At 39.0% G+C, this 24,661-nt stretch overlaps 1 protein-coding gene across 1 annotated transcript in view; it reads left to right on the top strand.

Moving 5' to 3' along the window:
* Positions 1-4,413: 4,413 nt before the first annotated feature.
* The window catches only part of MFN1 (mitofusin 1), a 43,928-nt gene continuing 23,680 nt past the window's right edge, over positions 4,414-24,661 (top strand). The window contains exons 1-6 of the mRNA XM_006867702.1: positions 4,414-4,583; positions 7,220-7,355; positions 14,565-14,727; positions 17,508-17,632; positions 19,523-19,631; positions 21,396-21,503. Of these exons, the coding sequence (XP_006867764.1) occupies positions 4,472-4,583; positions 7,220-7,355; positions 14,565-14,727; positions 17,508-17,632; positions 19,523-19,631; positions 21,396-21,503 (753 nt within the window). The 5' untranslated portion in view covers positions 4,414-4,471. The remainder of the gene's footprint in view (positions 4,584-7,219; positions 7,356-14,564; positions 14,728-17,507; positions 17,633-19,522; positions 19,632-21,395; positions 21,504-24,661) is intronic.

The following is a 24,661-nucleotide window of genomic DNA, read 5'->3' as shown; positions in this document are numbered from 1 at the left end:
CACAGAAATCAAACTGCCTACATCTGTGGAAAAAAACCATGGAAAACTTCATGTCATCATCCAAAACAAATCCAGCGGTAAACTGTAAAACAGGCCATCATCAATTAATTCATATCCAAGATTAGGCTGAAACTGAAAAAATAAAAACAAGCTCATGAGAGCCAAAATATGACCTTGAACATATCCCACCTGAATTTAGAGATCATCTCAAGACCACCTTTGATGTATTAGACACTAATGACTGAAAGAAGAGTTGTGGAATGACATCAAGAACATCAAACAGGAAGAAAGCAAAAGGCCATTAAGAAGATGAGAAAGAAGGAAACAACCAAATTTATGTAAGAATAGACTCTGCAACTTGCTCTCCAGTGTAGAGATGCTAAAACAAATGCAATAAATGAGGAGGTAAAAGAGCTGAACAGATATTTCAAAGGGCACCTCGAGAAGATAAAGCCAAACATTATAGTGAAATGTGCAAAGATTTCAGAATCAGAAAACCGAAAGGGAAGAATACGCTTAAGTTTCTTAAGCTGAAAACTGAGGAAAAACTTCAAGCCTCTACTTAAAATACTGAAGGATTCTACAGGCAAAATATTGATTGATGCAGAAAGTATCAAAAGAAGATGGAAGGAATACACAGAATCACTGTACCAAAAAGAAATGGCTGATATTCAAACATTTCAAAAGGTAGCACACAATCAAAAACCAATCGTGCTGAAGGAAGAAGTCCAAGGTGCAGTGAAGGCATTGACAAAGAACAAGGCTCTGGGAATTGATGGAATACATATTGAAATCTTTCAAAAAACTGATGTGGCACTGGAGGCACTCACTCACCTATGCCAAGAAAATTGGGAAATAGCTACCTGGCCAGCTGACTGGACGAGATCCTGTTTGTACCTGTTCCAAAGAGAGGTGAGCCAATGGAACACAGAAGTCATTGAACAATATCACTAATATCACATGCTAGTAAAGTTAATTTTTAAATAGCTGCAGCAATGTATTGACAAGGAACTACAAGAGGTTCAATCTGGATTCAGATGAGGATGTGGAATGAGGAATATTATTGCTGATGTTAGATGGATCTTGGCTGAAAGCAGAGAATACTAGAAAGATGTTTGTTTACCTGTGCTTTATTGACTACACAAAGGCTTTTGACTGTGTGGATCATGACAAACTATGGACTACGTTGTGAAGAATGAATATTCCAGAACACTTAATTGTGCTCGTGAAGAACCTGTACATAGACCAAGAGGTAGTTGTTGGAACAGAACAAGAGGACAATAAATGGCTTAAAATCAGGAAAGATGTGCACCAGAGTTGTATTCTTTTGCCATACTTATTCATTCTGTATGCTGAGCAAAATAATTCCAGAAACTGGATTATATTAAGAGGAACCTGGCATCAGGATTGGAGGTAGATTCATTAACAATCTGCGATATGTAGTTGATACACCCTTGCTTTTTGAAAACTTGTTAAGCATCGTCGAGTTGTTTGATTCATAGCAACCCTGTATATGTTTTCCGAGGAGCAGCTGGTGAGCTTGAACTCCAGACCTTGCAGTTCAAACCAACTTTGCAGTCCAGTGTATTAACCCACAGCGGTACATCAGGGACTCATGCTAAAAACTAAGAGGACTTATAATATTTACTGATGAAGATGAAAGACCACAGCCTTCAGTATGGGTTGCATCTCAATGGAAAGCAAACAAAAATCCTCACCACTGGACCAATAAATAACATGATAAATGGAGAAAAGATTGAAGTTGTTAAAGACTGCATTTTCCTGTGATCTACTAACACTCATGGAAGCAGCAGTCCAGAAGTCAAAAGATGTACCTCATTAGGCAAATTTGCTGCACAAGACCTCTTTAAAGTATTCAAGAGTAAAAATGTCAGCTTAAGACATGTTATTTTCAATAGGCTCATAAGCATGTAAAAATTAGACAATGATAAAGGAATACCATAGAAGAATTAGTGTATTTAAGTTATAGCATTGGAGAAGAATATTAAAAGTACCATGGACTGCCAGAAGAACAAACAAATCTGTGTTGGAAGAAGTGCAACCAGAATGCTCCTTAGCAGCCAAGTTGATCAGATTGTGTCTCTCATACTTTGGACATATCAAGGAGACACCAGTCCCTGGAGAAGGACATCATGCTTGGTAAAGTCGAGGGTCAGCAAAAAAAGTGGTAGATCCCCAATGAGATGGAGTTCATAGTGGCAACAGCAATGGGGTCAAGTGTAACAACAATTGTAAGAATGGTGCAGGACTGGACAGTGTTTTGTTCTGTTTTGCGTAAGGTTGTTATGAGTCAAAACATTCTCAAAGGCACCTAACATGTGCAAGAGCAAGTTTTAGAATCTCTTCTGCCTTTCATTTTGATCTGTTCTTTTTGATCTTTTTAGTGACCTTTTGCCCTCTTCATGTATGATATCCTTGATGTCATTTCATAACTTGTCTGTTCTTTGGATATTAATGTTTAGCACATTATTTCTATCCTTGATAAGGTCACTTAATTTATGTGGGATATGCTCAATGTGGTAATTTGGCTCTCTTGGACTTGTTTTAATTTTCTTCTACTTCAACTTAAATTTCCACATAAGCAAGTGATTTTTTGTTCCCTTTGGCCTTTGGCCTTGTTCTGACTGAGCTTCTCCATTGTCTCTGTCAGAGTTAATTTGATTCCTGTGTATTCCATCTTGTGCGATTCACATGTAATCTTATCGAGAATGTTGTAAAAAGAGTATTTGTGATGAATAAGTTATTGTGTTTGCAAAATTCTATCATGTGGTCTTAGGCAGCATTTCTATTACCAAATACATATTTTCCACTACTAATCAATGTTCTTTGTTTCCATGTTTAGTGTTCCAATAACCAGTAATTATCAATGCATCTTGATTGCATGTTTGATCAATTTCCGATTGTACAAGCTGGTAAAAATATTCAATTTCTTCAACTTTGGCATTAGTGGCTGGTGCTTAGATTTGAGCTATTAGGTTATTTCACAACTCCCACCCTCTTTTAGCGCTACCACTGCCTAAAACAAGCACTGCCAACTAGCTCTTCCTAGGTTGGACAATGCTGTGGAAACTTTGAAGCGTGTAGAAGGGGCAGGGAGAAGTTGGAGGGTGGAACGGAAAACCACTCTTCTCGTGACGTCCTCTGCCCAGTCATTCTTGCCTTCTGCCCTTAAAAATAATGGCGCCGGGTATAGACGCAATTCCTGCTACGGCGCCAACCAGAAAAGGGGTGGGCAAAGGAACGGAAGTAGCCGCTCTCTTACCACTCTTTTCTCCTCTCGGCGTCCCAGCCGGTTTTGAGAGGATGAGGCGGCTGGAAGGTTGTGGCCCAGTTGCTGTTGCCTGGTGACAAGTGGGAGCCGGCACAGCGTGAGTGAGCGCTGCCTCGGCCGCCGGCCCGTTCGTGACGCTCGGGGTGACCTTCGTGCTGCCGGGGACAGGGGGTGGAGAGTCGTGCGCGAGGCGCTCTGTGACGAGGCACCCCTGGCGCGATCTTGCGGGGAAGGAGCGAGCGTACCTGGTTGAAAGCGGAGCCGGCGGCCGTGTCAGGCCCTCGAGGCCGACGCCGGGGGTGGGGGACCCGGAACGGCGCGCGTAGGGCGGCGGCGGGGCTCTGACTCCCGCGCCGGGGGTGTAAAGTAAGGATTGGAAGACCTTTCCCCGAGGTAGGTGTTCTTGCCCTGCTTTCCCCACGGAGCTCCTCGCGCAGTCACTTCATGACCCGCGGTCGAAGGATCAGCCTTAATTATGGCCATTGGCCCGCAGTCCAGGCACAACAGGAATAGACGCGTTGTGAGCAGTTGTCTTTGCTGACATTGTTTAATGAGAAGCCTCCAGAAAACAAAAACAAAAAGCAAACACAGTTAATAATAAAAGAAGGAAAAAATCTCATATCTCCTGAAGTTCTTTGACTGGAAGCTTGATGCCCACTTTAATTCCTTGCCTCCTTATTTTGTATGATGAGAGCTCCTTTTTTTTTGTAAACATCAATATTGCTTTGTGATCTTGTTGGAATTTTGTTTCCTAATCCTGCAGCTCCACCTCCACCCACCTAGAGCTTCGAATTGAGAAATTTAATATCTTAGTTATTGTTTGTGAACTAGGCTTCCTTCCTGGGACTGACCCAGTTAGTTCCCTGATGTACTTTAAGAATCACATGCAGTCATAACTTAGCCATAGTTAGTTTCATCTTCACCAAAGGAAAATAAAAGAAATTGCAAGCAAGACTTTGGCCAATAGATTTCACTTAATTTAGTGAAAGTACGCCCTTCAAAGTAGTTTTTAGTTGCCTAGTTGCCCGATTAAAATACTTGGCCCCTAAAACCAATTATGTAAAAGTATTTTGGCAGTTTAAGGGAGGAGTGAAGGACACCAGTAGATTCCTTAGTTTGCATGTCTGTCATCCACTTTTTTTTTTTCTAACCCTTTTTTTTTTTTCCCTCTCTAGCATAATGGCAGAAAGTGCTTCTCCCCTGAAGCACTTTGTGCTGGCTAAGAAGGCAATTACTACAATCTTTGGTCAGTTGTTACAGTTTGTTACTGAAGGATCACATTTTGTTGAAGGTTAGTTTCTCCAATTCTTAAAGAGATTATTATAACGAAATAAAGGTGCTTTATTTTTTCTATGATAGGCTTATTTTCTGTTTCTTTTTTCTTGTTGTAAATATATATATATATGATTGAACATTTCAATAAACTTCACATGATCAACCTTAGTGATTGAACACATTAAGTGCATTGTGCTTTATACTTCAAGGGATTCTATAATGCATAAAAAGTTAGTACTAATATGCAGTGTGGTGTCTTGGTGTGGTGCTGTAGGATAAGCACTGGACTGTTAACCTCAAGGTCGAATGTTCAAACCCTGCCAGCCACTTCTGGCATGGTTCAAACCCAACCAGCTGTTCTAATATGTAGTGTAACCTTCTAACTGCTGTGTTGTTGGCCAGATGCCATCGAGTCGTTTCCGAGTGTATAGCCACCCTGTGCAGAGTTTCCGAGGAGTGGCTGGTTGGGTTTGAACTGTTGACCTTGTGGTTAGCAGTCCAGTGCTTACCACGACTATATTAATAATTAACTCTCACCTTAACATTGTGCAGATTCTAGTATAGTCATTTGAAAGTTGAAAAAATTAAGGCAGCGAGAAGTTAAGCAACTTTCCAAAAATCACACAGTAGATACCCAGACTACAAATCAGGCAGCCACATTTAACAAGTATACTTATCTCCTCCGGCAACTCAGCAGCTAAGCCAAAAAAAACCTCAGATCCATCTCTTCCTCCCAGATGATGCTGGGATTCTGTGAGAGGAAAGGAAAAACTTTTTTAAACAAATGGATATAATTATTTAAACAAGGTTGGTAGTGGTTGAGTGCCATCGAGTTAATTTCGACCCATAGCGATACTGTACGATAGAATTCCATAGGGTTTTCTTGGCTGTAATTTTTATGGAAGCATATTGCCATATCTTTTTCCTGTAGAGCCACTAAGTGGGTTTAAACTGCCAGCCTTCCAGTTAGCATCCCAGTGGATAATCATTGCACCACCAGCACTTTTAAAAACAAAGTGAGAAATATCTTAGTAGATTATACTTCTCTCAAGAGAACTGCTAAAATTTCTCTTGATTCTTATTATATGATTCTCAGTTATGTATGAAGGAACTTCACAAAGTTCATGGTAAAATGGAATGAAAGGATCATGGAATTTTTGCACAACTTTTTGAAGCCCCCTTGTACAATAAAAGTAAACTTCTTTGATGGAACATTTGGTAGGTTGGTAGAATCAGATTTTCCTTTTTTTCTTCCAAAACTTGACCAGATTTTGAGTTCCTTGAAGGTAATGACCGTGCTTTATTATTGTGTCCCTAACACCAAACCTGGTGCAATTCAAGCTTTGTTGAATGTAAAAAGTGGTGGTGGTGGTCATGTGTGCCACCAAAGTTGGGTCCAGGTCATAGCAACCCTGAACAGGGTTTCCGAAGATGTCAATCTTCGCGGGAGCAGGAAGCCTCATCTTTCTGGTAGATTTGAACTGCTGACTTTGCGGTTACCAGCCCAGTTTGTCATGCTACCAAGGCTCCTTATATAAAAAGTAGTGCTATCAAAAAGTTGATTTTTTAAAAAACCCACTGTCACTGAGTGGATTCCAACTCATAGCAACCCTGTATAGTGTTTCTGAGATTGTAGGTCTTTATGGGAGCAGAAAGCCACACCTTCCAAGGGGTGTCTGGTTAGGCTTGAACTGCCGACCTTGCAGTTAGCTACCCAGTGTTTATAGGACAGCACCATCAGGGATCCTAAAAAGTTGCTAAGAGAAAAAGTTAAACATAATAGCATCTGTGTGCTGATACTCTTACAGATTGCTAAAAGCTAGTAAATATCAGCTTTAGAAACTGAATTAAATTTAACTAAAATTTAAAATTTAACTATTTCCACCCTTGAAGGGGTATTAGGGCTAAGGTGGGTAGTTAATCTCAAGTCTGACTGGAGTGGGATGTTGTTGTTGTTGTTAGGTGCCATCGAGTCGGTACCTACTCATAGCAACCCTATACACAACAGAACAAAACACTGCCGGGTCCTGGGCCAACCTCACAATTGTTGCTGCGCTTGAGCCTATTGATGCTGCGACCTCTCCACTTTTTCATGGTAAATGAGCTGTAATGTGCCAACCCTTTGGGAAGCAGTTAGGAAGTCTTTTCTAGCCCGGCCTCCTCTTTGATTCCATTTCTGGAGGTTGCTAATCAGATCGCTTTCTTAGTGTGTGGGTCCTCCTCAAAATCTGATGATCCAGTTAAAGTGGAATAGTAGGTGGGTATTGGGTCCTACTTTCTGCATTGAGAAATACAGATTTATCTCAGGTGAGTATTTTGTATTTTTCAGACTTAGATGAATAGTAAATACTGTCAACAGAGTCCCTGCCCTATGCCCCCTTGGGAGGTTCCTTCTTGGAGGCTAACAAATTTTTGATAATTTAGAAATTCTTTTGATAAGGTTCTAAATGGGCCATTTGTTGACAGAGTAGGCAACTTTTACAGGATATTCAGATTTCTAACTATGGGTCTTTTTATTGTTCAAATCATTTTTTAATATTTGAAACAAAGCCAAAACAAATAAATATGTACAAAGATTGGTATGAATACTCCATTTTAAAATTAACTTATTATTCATTTGTCACTGTTTCTAATACCATTTTAATTTTGCAGCAACATATAAGAATCCAGAACTTGATCGAATAGCCACTGAGGATGATGTGATAGAAATACAGGGTTATAAAAACAAGCTTTCTGTCATCGGTGAGGTGCTTTCTCGAAGACACATGAAAGTGGCATTTTTTGGCAGGTAATCAATCCCTTATTCTTCCTTCTCATGGTTTCTTAAAATAAGTGTCTCTTGGTTGTGATGTTGTTAAATGCCATTAAGTTTGTTCCAACATATAGCAAGCAGCCCTGTATGGGGCTTCTGCAGAGCTGCTGATGAGTTTGAACTGCCAGCCTTGTGGCTCACAGTCAAGCACTGATCCTACAGCGCCACACTGGGAGTCCTTCTTGGACATATCCCCAGCTTTGTTTCTCATGTTCAGTAGTGATATTCAACCCACTCCCCCACCACAGTTTCTACCAGTGCAAAATGTTAAAAGTAGTTAGCGTATAAAAAAATTGTTCATCTAGGTTCCCTTATGTAAAATCAAGGTTTATGAAGATTAGTCATTTTTATCTTTTATGGATTCTCATCTCTACCAACTGGATCTTAACCAGTTTTAAGAATAGAAATAGAGATGTTGTTGTTGTTGTGTGCTGTCAAGTCAGTTCTGACTCATAGCGACCTTGACTCAAGGCTGTAAATCTTTACAGGAGCAGAAAGCCTCATCTTTATTCCACGGAGCAGCTGGTAGTTTCTAACTGCTGACCTTGCAGTTCGCAGCCCGATTCATAATCACTATGCTACCAGAGCTCCTAGAAATAGAGATAAGTGGTATAAATAATTTGTGACTTGACTTTTTTTTTTAATAAGCTTTTATTGTGAATTGAGTGATAGTTACATAGGAGAACATTGGTTTTGCACTCAATCAATCATAATTTTGTTTCAATGCAGTGATTACAATCACCTCCACACACCATTGGTTAACAGTATTTGCCTCTCTCCTCCCTCCCCTTTTTTTTTGATGTACACAAAAACACGCAAGGATATATAATTGTTTAAACAACCAACGGACACATTTTGAAAGCCCACCTTCTGCCCGCCAGCACACAGCCTCTCTCTTTCTATGAGTCTGGAGTCCTCAGCTGCTTTCTCTCTCCCTGCCATTACCTCTGCCTTCATCTCTGGTATCGCTGCTTCTCTGGTTGGTGGATATGTGCTGCGGAGTTGGTTCTGACTCATAGCGACCCTGTACAGGGTTTCTGAGGCTGTAAATCCTTACGGGAGCAGAAAGCCTCATCTTTCTCCTGAGGAACAGCTCGTAGTTTCGAACTGCTAACCTTGTGGTTTGTACTCCAATTCGTAACCACTACACTACCAGAGCTCCTTCTGGTTAGGATCACACAATCCACTCATGCTCTTCTTTCTGGATGATCCTAGGGTCCTCTGTTCCTAGAATGTAGGATTAGCTACACCCCCTTTTTGTTACACAACTTCTGTCTTTACAATTGTGACAATCATAGTTAGTCATGATAAGTTATTCACTGTTGAATCAAAAGAATCCTATCCCCATCTCCTTTCATCAGACCCATCTACACAAGAGGAGAATTATTCAGTGAGGATTCTACCTTCCCCTGCACAGCCTGAAACTAAACTCCCTCCTGAAAACTTGCAAGCAAGCCACTTTGTGCCTTTATGGCCTCTTCCCCTCCCCCCCCCCGCCGCCCCATTTTAGGTAGCTAATGTCTGAGTTGCCCATCCCAATCAACCCTGTGTACTGAGGGGATAGACTTGATCCTTGATGTGAAGAGTCCTTCTCGGTTGGTATATTGTGCTACTACATCTATAAGTAAAGGTCAGGTTCATCAAATTGTAGCAATTTATACTTGCTTCCTGTATCAAACTTCTTTATCTTCCTCTAGTACAGTTCTGATCATCAAGCCATCCAAGCAAGGTCAAATGGGTACTCTGTGCAAGTTTGGGTGTTCTTGTGCATTACCCCCAGTTCATATCAGCTGGATACGCCACTCTCAGCTCTATTACGTTGTGGCTATGTCAGTGTCCATGGGCTCAGGAGTTCCCAAGTCTCTTCCATCTTCCTCTTCTCTCTCTCATCTCAAGGTTGACAGGAGTTTATGGAACATGGTTGAACTCAGCTTGTATCTTCATTACTGACTTTCCCCCACTTCCACTCACAAGTAAACCAACACAGTCAACAGAGAGCTTATATGCCTGCTCACGTGTTCCCTTTGAGTTTCAGTCTTGGAGGGGGGTTTGTCCTGAAAGGACTTGATTGATGACCTAACTTTTTTTTTTTTTTTAAATGTTTTATTGTGAGTTATGTGATCGTTTACATGGGAGAACATTAGCTGTACAGTCATCTTATCAACGACTTAACTTTTTAAGCTTGACTTTAAAGTATATCTTTCAAAAGGCCACTCAACCCCATGACTTGCAGAGGAAAGCTGTGTGGTCTCATGGAGTCATCCCTGCTGTAGTGCATGCATTCCTTTAGTAGTTACTTGTTACTTCTCTACCCTACACTGTTAAGCATTACTGATTTAAAGACAAATGACTAGCCCCAAATTTGGTTGCGTAATATGATGTGGTATCCCCCATGTTGTTTTGTTAAGTGCTGTCGAATCAAATTGGACTTAATAGCGACCCTGTATTGGGTTTCCAAGGAGCAGCTGGTGGGTGTGAACCACCAACCTTGCAAATAACAATCTACTGCTTATACACACCAGGACCCTTGTATGTCCCATAGAGGAGACATTCATTTACTCACTCCACTAAGAGGCCTTCTATGCTATTTCTCATCTCAGAACTTTGTACTTGCAATTTTGAGCCCTGGTATGGTGCTATAGGATAAGCACTAGATTGGTAATTCCAAGATTGGCAGTTCAAACCTACCAGCCACTCTTGGAAACCCCATACAGGGTCCCTATGTGTTAAAACTGACCTAGGAAACACAACAAACAGCAACATGCCTAGAATTCTGTGCCTTGTTCTGCCTGTCTGCTTAACCTTCAGGAGCTCAGCCTAAATGTTACTGCCTCAGATGCTTTCCCTGAACACTATCTAAAGTGTTCAATCATTCTCCATTAAAGTTTGTGTTCTTTAAAATTTTTCACAAAGCTTTATTGTTTTGTTTCTTTTGTTATGTCTCACATACACATATCATGAACATACTACCCTCAGGACCTTATAGAGTCTGGAATGAAGTTGGTCTATAAAAGGGACTAGTAACTCAGTTTAGGGTGGAGTAGAAGTAGGAGGGAACGGGCCTCTTGGAGAGGTGGTGACTCAGTTGTTTTATTTGAAAAGGAGAAATAGGCACTCACTTTGGAAAGCCTATGAGTTGAAGTTGACTCAATGGCAGTGAGGATGTGAAAAGGTACAAAAGGCCAACTCCTTGAACAACTACAAATGAAAAGGGAGAGAGAAAAGACCATCGTGTGTTTGGAGCACTATAAGTTCAATTGGATTTAGGGTATTGGGAAGCAATGTTAAAACAAGGGTGGAGAAGTCAGTAAGCAAGGGCCAAATCATGAAAAACCTTATAGTAAGAAGTTCTATAGTCTTCTATTGTGAAAAATAGCATTGAGAGGATCTGGATTGGGTGTTAAAACTGTTACTTTGGACATATTATAAAGAATGGATTGAATGAGGGTAGCAAGCATTTTGAATAATTTAGGAAAGAAATTCTAAGATCCTAGCTGTGAGTTACAGTATTAGAGGAGAATATTGAAAGTACCATGGACCACCAAAAGAACAAACAAATCTGTTTTGGAAAAAGTATAGCCAAATGCTCCTTAGAAGCCAGAATGGCCAGACTTCATCTCTCATATTTCAGACATGCTATCAGGAGGAAATAGTCCCTGGAGATGGGCATCATGTTTGGTAAAGTGGAGGGTCAGTGAAAAGCAGGAAAAACACCAATGAGATGGATTGGCACAGCGGCAGCAGCAGTGGGCTCAAGGTAGCAGTGATTGTGAGGTTGGAGCAGGACTGAGCAGTGTTCCGTACTGTTGTACCTAAGGTCGTTATGAGTCAGTACTGACATCATGGCATCTAACAACAACAACAGCTGTGAAATTGGGGAGAAGAGAGATTGGCAAGTCGATGAGGCTGACCTGGTGATTTTCTTGGGAAAGTAAGAGAAGAGTCCAAGCTCATTTAGTTGAATGAATGCCATTCGTTGGGATGGATTTGGTGAAAGAAAATGAGATATTTGGGTTTGGAGATACTGTATTTGGATGTGCGTCTGTGGTACCCAGTAAGTACTCAAGTGGAGTTACCCAAATGGCAGTTAAATATGTAGGATTGCACTGAGATTAATTCTAGTCTGGGGATAGAAATTTAGAGATCATGGGCTTACGTTGTTGATTGAGAGCAGAGGAGTTAATTAAATGATCCAGGGGGAGAGTATAATAAGAAAAAACAATGACAGGATTAGGGAGAAAGAAGTCCCTTGGATGGAAACAAGATGCAAGACCCTTAAAAGGAAAATTAGTAGTTATTGTTATATAATGTTTTGGGAAGTCAGGGTGACAAGGTCTGTGTAATTGAAGTGTATATAAGAACCACTGAAAGTTCCTCCAGAGAATCTGATTCTGTAGCTTCAAGGGAAGCCTGAGAAGTGTGCATGGTGTTTCAGAAACTACGCTTTAGGATCACTGAGTGCCGGCATGGCTTTGTGCAATGATAGGATTTATTTTAAGGAAGAGAGCCTAAATTCATCTCAGAAGAAATACCTAGGAGCAGAGTGGGGTGGGGGTGGGTGTAAGTGACCTTGCAGTGTATGGACTAGTGGAGATAACCACGGACATTGAGATAATTGAGCCAAGCTGGCTCCCTTTGCAGGTAGTAGGGACTGATCTCCAGACATAAGTAAAGTAACAACTCTTACCTTCAGAGAAAGAGGTGAAGCATATCACAGAAATAAGAAGCTGTTCTTGCAATGAAGTAAAAGTACTAACTTTAGACCCTGGGAAGTCAGGGCCTTGTGCCTGGTTTACAGAGTTCCCTGTATTATAAGCAGACACACAGAACTCTGACTCTGCGTTCCCGGTGAGGTTTGAGTAGATATATTTGAAAGTCAGTTCCCCATGTAGATTTAAGTGCCATCAGAACTGTTCTGATTACTAGGTGTAACAAATGCTCAAAAGTTAACAGCTTACAAGTAGTCATGTTGTTATGCTCACAGATCTTGTGGATCAAGAATTCAGACGGCACAACAGAAATTCCTTGCCTTTGCGTCACAATTTCTTGAGCTTTGAGTAGGAAGACTTTAAGGTTCAAGGTGACTCAGCAACTAGGGGCAAGAATGATGAGAAGGCTTCTTCATTCGCATATTCTGGGTTGAAATGACTTGACTAGGACAGCCTACTATAGCACCTACCCAGACTTCTTCACTTGGCTTGCATTTTTCACAGTGTGGTGAACTTGGAATCTTACATGGCAAGACTCCAAGTACACATGTTCCCGTGAACAAGACAAACTTCATTGTCTTTTATGGTCAAGTCTTGGAAGTTACCCAGTGTCCCCTCTGACAGAAATTTGGAAGCAGTCACACATCAGCCTTTATTTAAGGGACAGAAACATTAGACCATATCTTGTGATAAGGGGAGTGTCAAGGAAATTTAGAACTATATTTTCAAATTGCCATAAGAAGCAAGAAGTTACGTAAGTTAGAAACATCGAGGATAGCTTTATGGAAAAGTTGGGGTTTATTTTCCTTTTATTTCTCTGACATTTACATTGTTGTTATTTGTGTCAAGTTGCAAATTATTTTATAAAGAAATCTGATAAAATTTCAACAAAATTTGAAGTCTAAAAAAATTAAGAACTAGGCTCGTGCAAAACACATTTTTTTAAAGCTATTATTGTGAATTCAGTGATAGTTTACATTGGAGAACTTGGATTTGCATTCAACCAATCATAATTTGTTTCATTGCAATGATTACAATCCCCTCCATACACCATCAGTTAACGGTATTTGCCTGTATTCCCTCTTTTTTAATTTTTTATTTTTTTGATGTGCCCAAAATCACGCAGGAAGAAATAATTGTTTAAAAAAGCAAAGGACACATTTGGCAAGCCAGCTTCCTGCCTGCCAGCACACAGCCTTTCTCTTTCCATGAATCTAGAGTCCTCAGCTGTCTATCTCTCCATGCCATCACCTCTGCCTCCATCTCTGGTGTCGCTGCTTCTCTGATTAGCATCCCCTGTTCTGCTCATGCTCTTCTCTCTTGATGGTCCTAGGGTCCTCTGTTCCTGGAATGTAAAATGAACTACTCCCCCCTTTTTGTTACACAACTGCTACCTTTACAGTTATAACAATCGCCATTAGTCATGATAACAATTATTATTGAATCAGAAGAATCCTATCCCCCATCTCCTTTCAACAGACCCATTTAGACAAGATGAGAGCTGTTCAGTGGGGATTCTACCTTCTCCTACACACCCTGAAACTAAACTCCCTCCTGAAAACTTGCAAGTCAGCCACTTTGTGTGTTTATAGGCCTGTCTACTAAGGCTCTGGTAGCGTAGTGGTTACAAATCGGGCTGCGAACCTCAGGTTCAGCAGTTTGAAACTACCAGCTGTTCTGTGGGAGAAAGATGAGTCTTTCTGCTCCTGTAAAGATTTACAGCCTCGGAAACCCTATACAGGGTCACTATGAGTCAGAACCGACTCCACGGCACATAACAACAACAACAACTAAGGCCATATAGAAATGGACACTGACATATCCAAAATGTAATAAAGCTGAGAGTGGAGCGTCCAGCTGATATGAACTGGGGGTAATGCACAAGAAAGCCCAAACTTGCACAGAGTACCCATTTGACCTTGCTTGGATGGCTTGATGATCAGAGCTTTACTAGAGGAAGATAAAGAAGTTTGATACAGGAAGCAAGAATAAATTGCTGCAATTTGACAAACTTGACCTTTACTTAAGGATGTAGTAGCTCAAAATACCAACCAAGAAGGAGTCTTCACATCAAGGGTCAAGCCTATCCCCTCAGTACACAGGGTTGATTGGAATGGGCAACTCAGACATTGGCTACCTAAAATGAGCCTGTACCAACTCGATGGCACCTAACAACATGTCAATGTCCATGGACTCAGGAGTTCCAAAATCTCCCCAAACTTTGCACTAGCCAGCCGTTCCTTTTTCTGTCTCATCTCAAGGTCTACAGGAGTCTATGAAACATGGTTGAACTCAGCCCAAGTCTTCATTCCTGCCATTCCCCCTCTAACAAGTGGACCCACTTTGTCACCAGCAAGCGGACATGCTAGCAGCTCATATGTTCCCTTTGAGTTTTAGTCTTGGAAGGGGTTTTGTCCTGAAAGAACCACACTTTTTCCTCTTTAGTTTTTCTTGCTCGTTTGTTTTCTTTCTTCAGGACAAGCAGTGGGAAAAGCTCTGTTATCAATGCAATGTTATGGGATAAAGTCCTCCCAAGTGGCATTGGCCATACAACCAACTGCTTCCTGAGTGTTGAAGGAACTGATGGAGATAGAGCCTATCTTATGACAGATGGATCAGATGAAAAACGGAGTGTGAAGGTATGATATTTGCATTTTAGTCTCCTCAAGGTACCTAAAAAAAATCTTTAAATTGTTCTTAAAAAAAATTAAATATCTGCATTGCTGGAGGATAAAGGACCATTAATATTTCTATTCATAACAGTTAAAGCCATCACTAATATTTAGAATTTTTTAAAATTATTTTTTAAAAATATTTAAAATTATTTGCATTAGAACCAAACTATTGGAAGAACAAAAGTAAATTTGGGTTAAAAACTTAGTAGATTTTTAAAAACACAGAAGAAAAACACACACACAGAAGAATGTTACTGACAATATGTTGTTATTTCTGTTTAAAATCTTGCCTGTAAAGTTTTTTGTTGTTTGTTTAAGAAATTGGATTCTAGAATATGATTTTGATACATGTCTGTTGTTGGGAATATTTTACTCTTAGTATTTCATAATCACATTTGTAAATAAATGTTACATTTTATCTGGTAAGAGCTATGGCAATTCTCTACATTTCATAAATTTCTTAAAACAACCGCAGTGCCACTGAACTCCTTCCTGAAGTCCTTGTGACACAATGGTTAATCACTTCAGCTGCTAACCACAGCTGGCAGTTTGAACCCACCTAGCAGCACTGCAGAAGAAAGACCTGGCAATCAGCTTCCATAAAAGATTAAAGCCAAGAAAAGTTTATAGGTCAATTCTGTTCTCACATAGGGTTGTTGTGAGGGGTAATCAACCTGATGTCAACAACAGCCTCTTTTATCAAAAACAAAAAGAAAACAAGCAAAAACTTAATGTGCAAGGTGTTGAATCTGGATAGCCCCCATACACTGAGCCAGTAGAATTATTCAAAAAAGAGACTGTTTCTCACATTGCTACTTTGTCCAAAGATCTCGCCTATGAAGGCAGATGTCAGTGTTTAAAGACCCATGCTATCTTAGTATTTCCTACTCTATAGGTGAAGTCATGGGTTTTAGTTCTGACTCTGAATTTGATGTGCTTGACCTCAATGAGATGACTTGAGTCTGTTTATCTCTTCAGAAGGAGCATACTCTTCATATTAGCTGTGAGAAACAAATGAAATAATATTAAACTTTCTGTGGCTTTAAATTTCAAAAGGAGAAAATACAGTGCTATTTTAAAGTAATCTCTAATTTTTCCTTATTTGTGCGATTCGCTCTCATTTCGCTTCTTTCATGCTCTCTTCCTTTCCCTTTGCTGTTCCCAAACTAAATGTTTGTCTCAGTAGTGAGCTACTTTAAGTTTCAGGTTGACTTTGAGTTTTATGCTGCGATAATTTTGTTAGTAAAAGACACCCAACAATAGCTAATACTTTGTTGAACGTACCAGGCACTATTCTAAATACTTTCAGTAACTTTAACTAACCCTGTCAGATAGGTGCTTTCATTGTAATTTTATAGGTTAGGCACCAAGATTTTATCGAAAAATTGTGAAAGCAAGCAAAAAAAACAAAAACACAAAATCCTTCCTAACTTCGTCACTTCAGAAATTAACTTAAAACTTAGTTCAGCCCTGATTAGGACAGTTCTGCTTATTTGAAAATAGATATTTCTCTTTAAAATTTGACATGAGCACAAACAGATTTTGCTGATGCTTTTACTTTGATTCATTTGCTCATTTTATTTTGAATGTTTTACATTAAGCATGAGTTTAATACTTATATATTAAGTATGTTAGGTTAACCCATTAATAACTACGTATCAGAAGTCATCTTGAGAACTAGAAATATTACAGTGATGACTGTAAATGAAAAGAGAAGGCAGTCATTGTTCTTAAAGTAGGATTGCTTGTAAAATAACTGCCTGCTGGGAAAAATCCTTTATCAAAAGGAAAATGTATATCTTTTCCTGTATTGGCTTGGCTGGTCCTTATTCCTAGTAATGCCTATTTTAATAAGTTTATTTTATTTTTCTTTCTTACTATTGTTGTTGTTAAGTGTCGTCGAATTGATTCTGACTCTTGCGACCCTGTATAGAGTTTTCAAGGAGTGACTGGTAAGCTTGAACTGCCAACCTTGTAGTTCAAACCGACCTTGCAGTCCAATGCATTAATCCATAGCACCACACCAGGACTCCCTCTTATTATTAAGTGGTATATATTCATTTCCAGGAGGCATGGTTTGGTGCTTCGGATTAATGTGCTAGACTGTAAAGTTGGCTTAAACTGCAGGGTCAGTGATTCAAGCTCACAAGCTGCTCCTCAGAAACTGTATACAGGGTCATCATGAGTGAGAACTGACTCAACGGCACTGAACAACAACAACATTCATTTTAGAGCAATCAGAAAATATAAATAGGCAAAAGCAACAAACTCCAAAATTCACATGCCTTCCAAAACTAATGGTAACTCTTTGGTATAGACTTAAATTAGTGTTTGTGTGTATTTTTTAAAACTAAATGGTTTCATATTGTATGTCCTATTTTGTGATTTTATTATCTCAATGTATTATATACATTTCATTTCAAACCAATAAGTTTCTTGACTGTCAATGTAGAAGTTACATACACTTTGATTACCAGAGTTTCATTATTGGACATTTAGAATGTTTCCAACTTTTAATTATTTTTGCAAGGTTGTGTGAGTAAACAGTTTTAAGGAAACAATTTTTATTTTTTCCTAATTGGCAATTTTGAAAGACTTTCCAAGATTGCTTAAATGGTTTTGTTTCAGATTATTGAAAATTCTCCCATTTTGTACCTGTTGTGTAAAATAGGTGTTGTATGATTGATAGTATGTTTGTTTTTTATTGAATTTTATTATGAGTTTTTTTCCCTTTTCCTCTTTAGACAGTTAATCAGCTGGCTCATGCCCTTCATATGGACAAGGACTTGAAAGCTGGCTGTCTCGTCCATGTGTTTTGGCCAAAGGCAAAATGTGCACTCTTACGAGATGATCTAGTTTTAGTAGACAGGTAAGGTTATATATGAACTACTTTTTATTCTGGTGGAGGCTTAATAGAATAATGCTGCTTCCTTTAGGTTGTAATACGTAAGATTTAAATGTTCAATGGCTGCTTTGTTCTCCTTTGCTAGATTGTTACGGAACAGATAGGTGTTAGGTTCTGATTTTTAGCAGTTATATAAAAATGCTAAGGAGCTCTGGTAGCATAGTGGTTACGAATCGGGCTGAGAACCGCAAGGTCAGCAGTTCGAAACTACCAGCTGTTCTGCAGGAGAAAGATGAGCCTTTCTGCTCAAGTAAAGATTTACAGCCTCGGAAACCCTGTACAGGGTCACTATGAGTTGAAACCGACTCCACGGCACATAATAACAACATAAAGATGCTAATTGTCATTCTGATTCTCTTACAAGAAATTTCGAGGATATTTGGTTTTTCTAGACTAATTTTGTAGTTTGAATGAGTCATCAGGTCTTAGAAACTATGTAACTTTGTTGTTGTTAAGTGCTATCCAGTTGGTTCTAACCTATAGTGACCCTGTATAGGGTTTTCAAGTAACAGCTGTGTGAGCTTGAACTGCCAACCTTGCAGTTGGTACCAACTTTGCAGTGCAGCATATTAACCCACAGGGCCACACCAGGACTCTAGACATTTATTTTCTTAAACCAGCAGTGAATTTCTTCCTGGGACCAAGTTTTCCGAAATAATTTACTAAACAGCTTATGTAGCTTTTTAGTGTTCAAGAATTATAGAATGCTTTTGGATTTTTTCAGTTCTTCTGAGACTCAAGTTCTTAACCTGTATTCATTATGTGTTTAAAATGAGACAACTACACTGATGCTTAATGAAATGATTATGATTTAATTGTTAAGTAATATCAGTAATCAAAAAGATTTTAAGTGATTTAAAATTTTTGGTGTGTTCTTTTGATTTCTTCAGTTACTATTTCGGTGTTATATGTAAACCATTTTGTTTTGGTGATGGGCTTTCCTTTTCATTGCAGTAGTATTTCATATAATCAATAGAAATGCTTCAGATGAAAGAGAAGATACTTGTGAACTCAAAATTTGGTTTAAACGTACAATATTTACTAATTAACTTTGCTTTGTTTCATGGCCAGACTGCATTCATGACCCCAGGCAATCATCTTGTTAATTTGTCATGTGACACACAAAGCTAAAGTATAGATGTGGTTTTGTTGTTGTTATGTACTGTTGAGTTGGTTTTGACTCATGTGACCCTTATAGGGTTTCTGAGGAGCGGCTGGTGGTTACGAACTGCCAGCTTTGCAGTTAGGAGTTCTGTGTTTATCCCATAGCACCATGTCAGGACTGAATTGCAAATAGTTTACTTTAGCTTTGTAGATAAAGGATGGCATGTTGAACTTCATTTAATAGGGTTTTTGTTATCATGTATGTCAATATTTAAATCTCTGAGTCTTCCACAGCATAAAGATTTAACAGATTTAATTATGGACCATGCCATTTGCTTTGTCAAAAATTAGTGGGCTTATTTGTCTTTGGTAAATACATTTTGGTTTTAGCATTTGTTATATTGTCTACTGTACAGGCTCCATTAACAGTTCCTTGCCAGTAGAATAAACATACAAAAGTATAAAGGACGCTTCAAAAAGTTTGTGTGAAATTTAAAATACAATAGAATTTTTCCAAGAATTTTTTGAAACCACATCATATAAAGCACAGATAAGCAAACTGCTTCAATTGCTGTCTTACAAGTGAGAGAGGAATTTAGAACTTACCATTCACACAGATTACTGATATAAATCCTGTCCTTAGGAATACAAAATCTACCAAAAACAAAACAACAAAACTTGATTTTTTTTAATTTCTGATTTCCTTTTTTAAAAATATTACATACTACACTTTCTATTTTCCTCCTGTAGTCCAGGCACAGATGTCACTACAGAGCTGGATAGCTGGATTGACAAGTTTTGCTTAGATGCTGATGTCTTCGTTTTGGTTGCAAACTCTGAATCAACACTAATGAACACGGTAAGATTTTATCATAGTGCTACGTTTGGGTAGAAAATTACCATAAATTATGGCTGTTTTACTTTAGGAAAATGAGAGAAATCCATATCCTCTTCTAGGGAAAAACTTCTGTTTCTAGGAATTTATATTTTCATGGAATTAGGAGGGCTAACTCCGGTCTAGAACGTGTCTTGTAAAGTGTGTTCAGTAGTAATCTAGGACTCCATGGCTCTGGCGTCTGAGTTCAAGGTGACAAGTGTGAGGTGTTGACGTTCACTGATTATTTACCAGTCTCAAATGAAATGGACACCGGTGTTGTTAGGATTTTACATAAGTCTCTTAACGAATAAGCAGTCCTGTGGTAGCACTGTAGAGTAAGCACTTGACTGCTTACACTAGGGTTGGTGTTTTAAACCCACCATACACTCCTCATAGCTCCTACACAGGGATGCTGTAAGTCAGAAGTGACTCAGCAGCACACACAACAATAACAACTTGAAGTGTAAAGTTTCCCTATCCCAATAGATAAAGCCTTTCTTGTTTGACTTTTTCAGCCTTTTCTAGCTATAACCTAGGTAGGTTCCATCTTTACTTGTGTGTACTCTGTGCCTGTCAAATCTTAGTATACAGGATGTCTGGACCTAGACTTACCCCAGATACACTGTGTTTATCTAATGGAGCCCTGGTGTGGTCCCGTAGGCCACTGGACCTTAAGGTTGGTGTGGTTCAAACTCACCAGCTGCTCCTCGGAAACCCCATACAGGTTCATTATGAGTTAGAACCGACTCAACAGCACACAACAATAGCACAATAACAAGCTATTTGATCATCTCAAATTCTAGTATTTTAATTCATCAAAGCAAATAAATGACTAAGATTATAACTTGTTACCATTAAGACCTCTGCATGATTGTGTTGGCAGTGATTGTACAGCCCAGTCAGTATCACATGAGCCACACTGCCACTGACAACACTGACAGTCCCTTATAACCTGGTGATGGAGAAAAATGGGTTAATATTTTAAACCCATGTTAGAATAACTCCATTATTTGGGTGCTGGATTATAAACTTCTCTACATTTGGGTTTTACAACCTTCACTTATGCCATTCTTTGGTTAAAATTCTTTTACCTCTCTGTTTTCATCATTCAAAGGCCCTCTCTTAACCAGTATTTTCAAGCCCATCTCTATTACCACTTTCTTTATGGAACTTTTCCTAATTTCATCTAGATGTAATGTATCCTTTTCAGTAGTCATGACAATGCATTTATATTATTTATGGCACATACATTTCTCTGTTATTTTCAGTTGTACAGGTGTCTTGCATTGCTATTTATTTACTTACCCTAATTCTAATAAGGATTTGAGTTAGCTCTGTGAGAATGTGGGCTGTTTTATCCAGGAATATCTCTTAGATACCTGCACATAGTGGTGGTGGTGGTATGCCATGGAATCAGTTCCAACTCATAATGCAACCCTGTATAGGGTTTCTGAGGCTATAAATCTTTTGGGGAGCAGAAAGCCTCATCTTTCTCCTTCGGAAAGGCTGGTAGTTTGGAACTCCTGATCTTGAGATTAGCAGTCCAAGTCATAACCACTACGCTACCAGAGCTCCTTACCTGCACATAGTAGAGACTGGTAAATAATTGTTAAATTGAATTTCAAAACCATCATGGCAGGAGCAAAGAATCTAAACTTACAAGTTTTGGGTTGTAAATATTAAGATGAGCTAGCTTTAAAAGTGAACATAGTGTGGATTTTTTGTTTTTTGTTTTTTGTCTTTTAGGAGAAACATTTTTTTCACAAAGTAAATGAGCGACTTTCCAAGCCTAATATTTTTATTTTGAATAATCGTTGGGATGCTTCTGCATCAGAACCAGAATATATGGAAGATGTAAGTTATTTTATTCCTCTTAACTTTTGAAATATAATCACATACATTATTATCTGAGGAAACGATATATGTTATAGAATGTTGTTGTTATGGAATAGAACATTATAAAAATACTCTCTTCAAAAAGAATATAATTACAGAAAACCTGAAGAAGTGGGCATGTGCATTAAGCTACTATGAGAGTATTAAGCTAGTTTGGGGAGAAAAAATGTTGTGAAAGTACTAAGTATTTTAGAACCTGGAACTTCCTTTTTGTTTTATTTTTTATTGAAGTGTATTATAACATAAAAGTGTACAGATGATGAGCTTCTGCTGAGTTAATTTTTATAGATTTAGCCTATCTGTGGTAGGGTCCAGATCGCGAAGAATATTCTTAGCACCTCTTATATCATCTGCCCACTCTTTATCTTCTCTCCCAAGGATAATCCCTTATCGTAACTTCTAATAAATAAATTTTTCAATTCAACTTTTTATGTGAATGAATCATAGTATTTAATTTTCTGTCTATTGTTTTTTTCTCTCTCAGCATAACGTCTGATGCTCATCCATATTGCTCTGTGTAGTTGTGGCACATTCTTGTTGCTGTCTAGTATCCCATTGTGTGCATGCATATGCCGTACTGTATGCATTCATTCTGTTAGTGATGATCATTTGGATAAATTTCCTGTTTTAACTATGATGAACAATGCTACTTTGTACATTATTGCTATGTCTTCAGTACACATATGTGTGCTTTTCTTTTAGGTCTGTATGAGTGGTTTTTGACAGCATTCAGTTTTGACTTTCAGGGGATACAAGGGGGCTTCAAAAAAATTGTGGGAAAATTCCCTGACCTTTTCATTCCATTTTCTATGAACTTTTTGAAGCCTCCTTGTATTTAGTGATGTCTGGAGACATTTTCAGTTGTCAAGTCTAGGTAAGTGTGCTTTTGGCATCTAGACAGTAGGAACCAGGGATGCTGCTTCCTATCCTACAGTGCATACAGTATGGCACCTTAAGGAAAAGCTATCTGGTCTAAAATGCAAAGGTCAGTAAACCATAGATAATGTATGTTTGTTTTAGCCACACTGTTGTAGAAATTCTGTCTTAAGAATTTCTGTCTGTCATGTGGTCTCACTGTAATAGTGTTGTTGGTGTTAAGTGCCATCAAGTCTGTTCTAACTCATAGCAATCCTGTATAGGGTTTCCTAGGAGGAACTGGTAGGTTTGAACTGCCAACCTTGTGGTTTGCAGTTCAGTGCTTATCCTACTGTGCCACACCAGGGCTTTAATAGCAGTATGTGTGGTGCTATAGGATAAGCACTGGACCACAAGATTGGTTTGAACCATATGGTTGGTGGTTCAAACCCACCAGCCCCTTCTTGGAAACCCATACATCATCACTATGAGTTGGAACTGACTCAGTGGCACTTAACAACAACAACATGTGTTTGTTGAGAAGTCCTGGTGTGGTGCTGTGGGGTAAGCTCTGGACTGCTAATGACCAAAGACCAGAAGAGTTATGGGATGACATCAAGAATATACAGGAAGAAAGCAAAATGTCATTAAGAAGACAAGCTAGTAGGAAAGGACCAAAATGGTTGTCAAAAGAGTCTCTGAAACTTGCTCTCCAGCATAGAGATGCTACAGCAAATGGTAGAAATGAGGAAGTAAAAGAGCTTGAACAGAAATTTTCAAAGAGTAGCTCAAGAAGACAATGTCAAGTATTATAATGTACAAAGACTTGGAGTTAGAAAACCAAAAGGGAAGAACATGCTCAGCGTTTCTCAAGCTGGAAGAACTGAGGAAAAAAATTCAAGCCTCAACTTGCAGTATTTAAGGATTCTGTGGACAAAATATTGAATGATGCAGAAAGCATCAAAAGAAGAAGGAAGGAATACACTGTGCCCCCACCCCCCCAAAAAAGGACGATGTTCAACCATTTTAACTAGTAGCATATGATCAAAAGCCAGTGGTACTGAAAAGTCCAAGGTGCACTGAAGGCATCAGCAAAGAACAAGGCTCCATATATTGATGGAATACAAATTAGAATCTTTCCACAAACTGATGTAGCACTGGAGGCACTCACTCATCTATATGAATAAACTTGGAAGACAATTACCTGGCCAAGTAATTGGAAGAGATTCATATTTGTGCCCATTCCAAAGAGAGATGACCCAAAGAAATGTGGAAATCATCAGACAACATGATTAATATCACATGCAAGTAAGATTTTGCTAAAGATAATTTAAAAGCTACTGCAACAGTACATTAGCAGGGAGCTGCCAGAGGTTCAAACTGGATTCAGACAAGGACGTGGAACAAGGAATATCATTGCTGACATCAGATGGATCTTGAGTGAAAGCAGAGAGTATCTGAAAGCTGTTTATCTGTGCTTTATTTACTATGCAAAGGCTTTTAACTAAGTGAATCATGACAAGCAATGAACATTATGGAGCATGAGTATTCCGGAATACTTCATTTTGCTCAGGAGGAACCTGTACATAGGCCAAGAGGCAGTCATTTGAACAGATCAAGGAGACCGAATTGTTTAAAATTAGGAAAGATATGCACCAGGGTTGTCTTCTTTGACCATACTTTGAGTCTGTACACTGAGCAAATAATGTGAGAAGCTGAATTATATGAAGAACATGGCATCAAGATTGGAGGAAGACTCATTAGCAGCCTGTGATATGCAGATGATACAACCTTGCTTGGTGAAAGCAAAGAGAACATAAAATACTTAATGATGAAGGTGAAAGACCACAGCCTTCAATATGGGTTGTACCTCAGTGTAAAGAAGTACCACGGACTGCTAGAAGAACAAGCAAGTCTGTCTTGGAAGAAGTATAGCCAGAATACCCCTAAGAGGAAGGGTGATGAGGCTTCATCTCAAGTGCTTTGAACATGTTATCAGGAGAGACCAGTCCCTGGAGAAGGACATCTTGCTTGGTACAGCAAAAAAGTGGAAGACCCCCGAGAAGTGGATTGGCACAGTGGTAGCAGCAATAGGCTCAAACTCAATCATTGTAAGGATGGCACTGAAGTGGGCAGTATTTTGTTGTGTTGTGCTTAAGGTCACTATGAGTTGGAACCAACTTGGATGGCACCTAACAGCAACAAGCTAACTGCAAAGTCGGTGGCTTAATTAAACCCACAAACCACTTCCTGGAAACCCT

The sequence above is a fragment of the Chrysochloris asiatica genome, unplaced genomic scaffold (genome assembly GCF_000296735.1).
Source record: "Chrysochloris asiatica unplaced genomic scaffold, ChrAsi1.0 scaffold00108, whole genome shotgun sequence".
NCBI classification, from domain to species: Eukaryota; Metazoa; Chordata; class Mammalia; order Afrosoricida; family Chrysochloridae; genus Chrysochloris; species Chrysochloris asiatica.
This window is presented reverse-complemented; position numbering and strand designations above follow the sequence as displayed.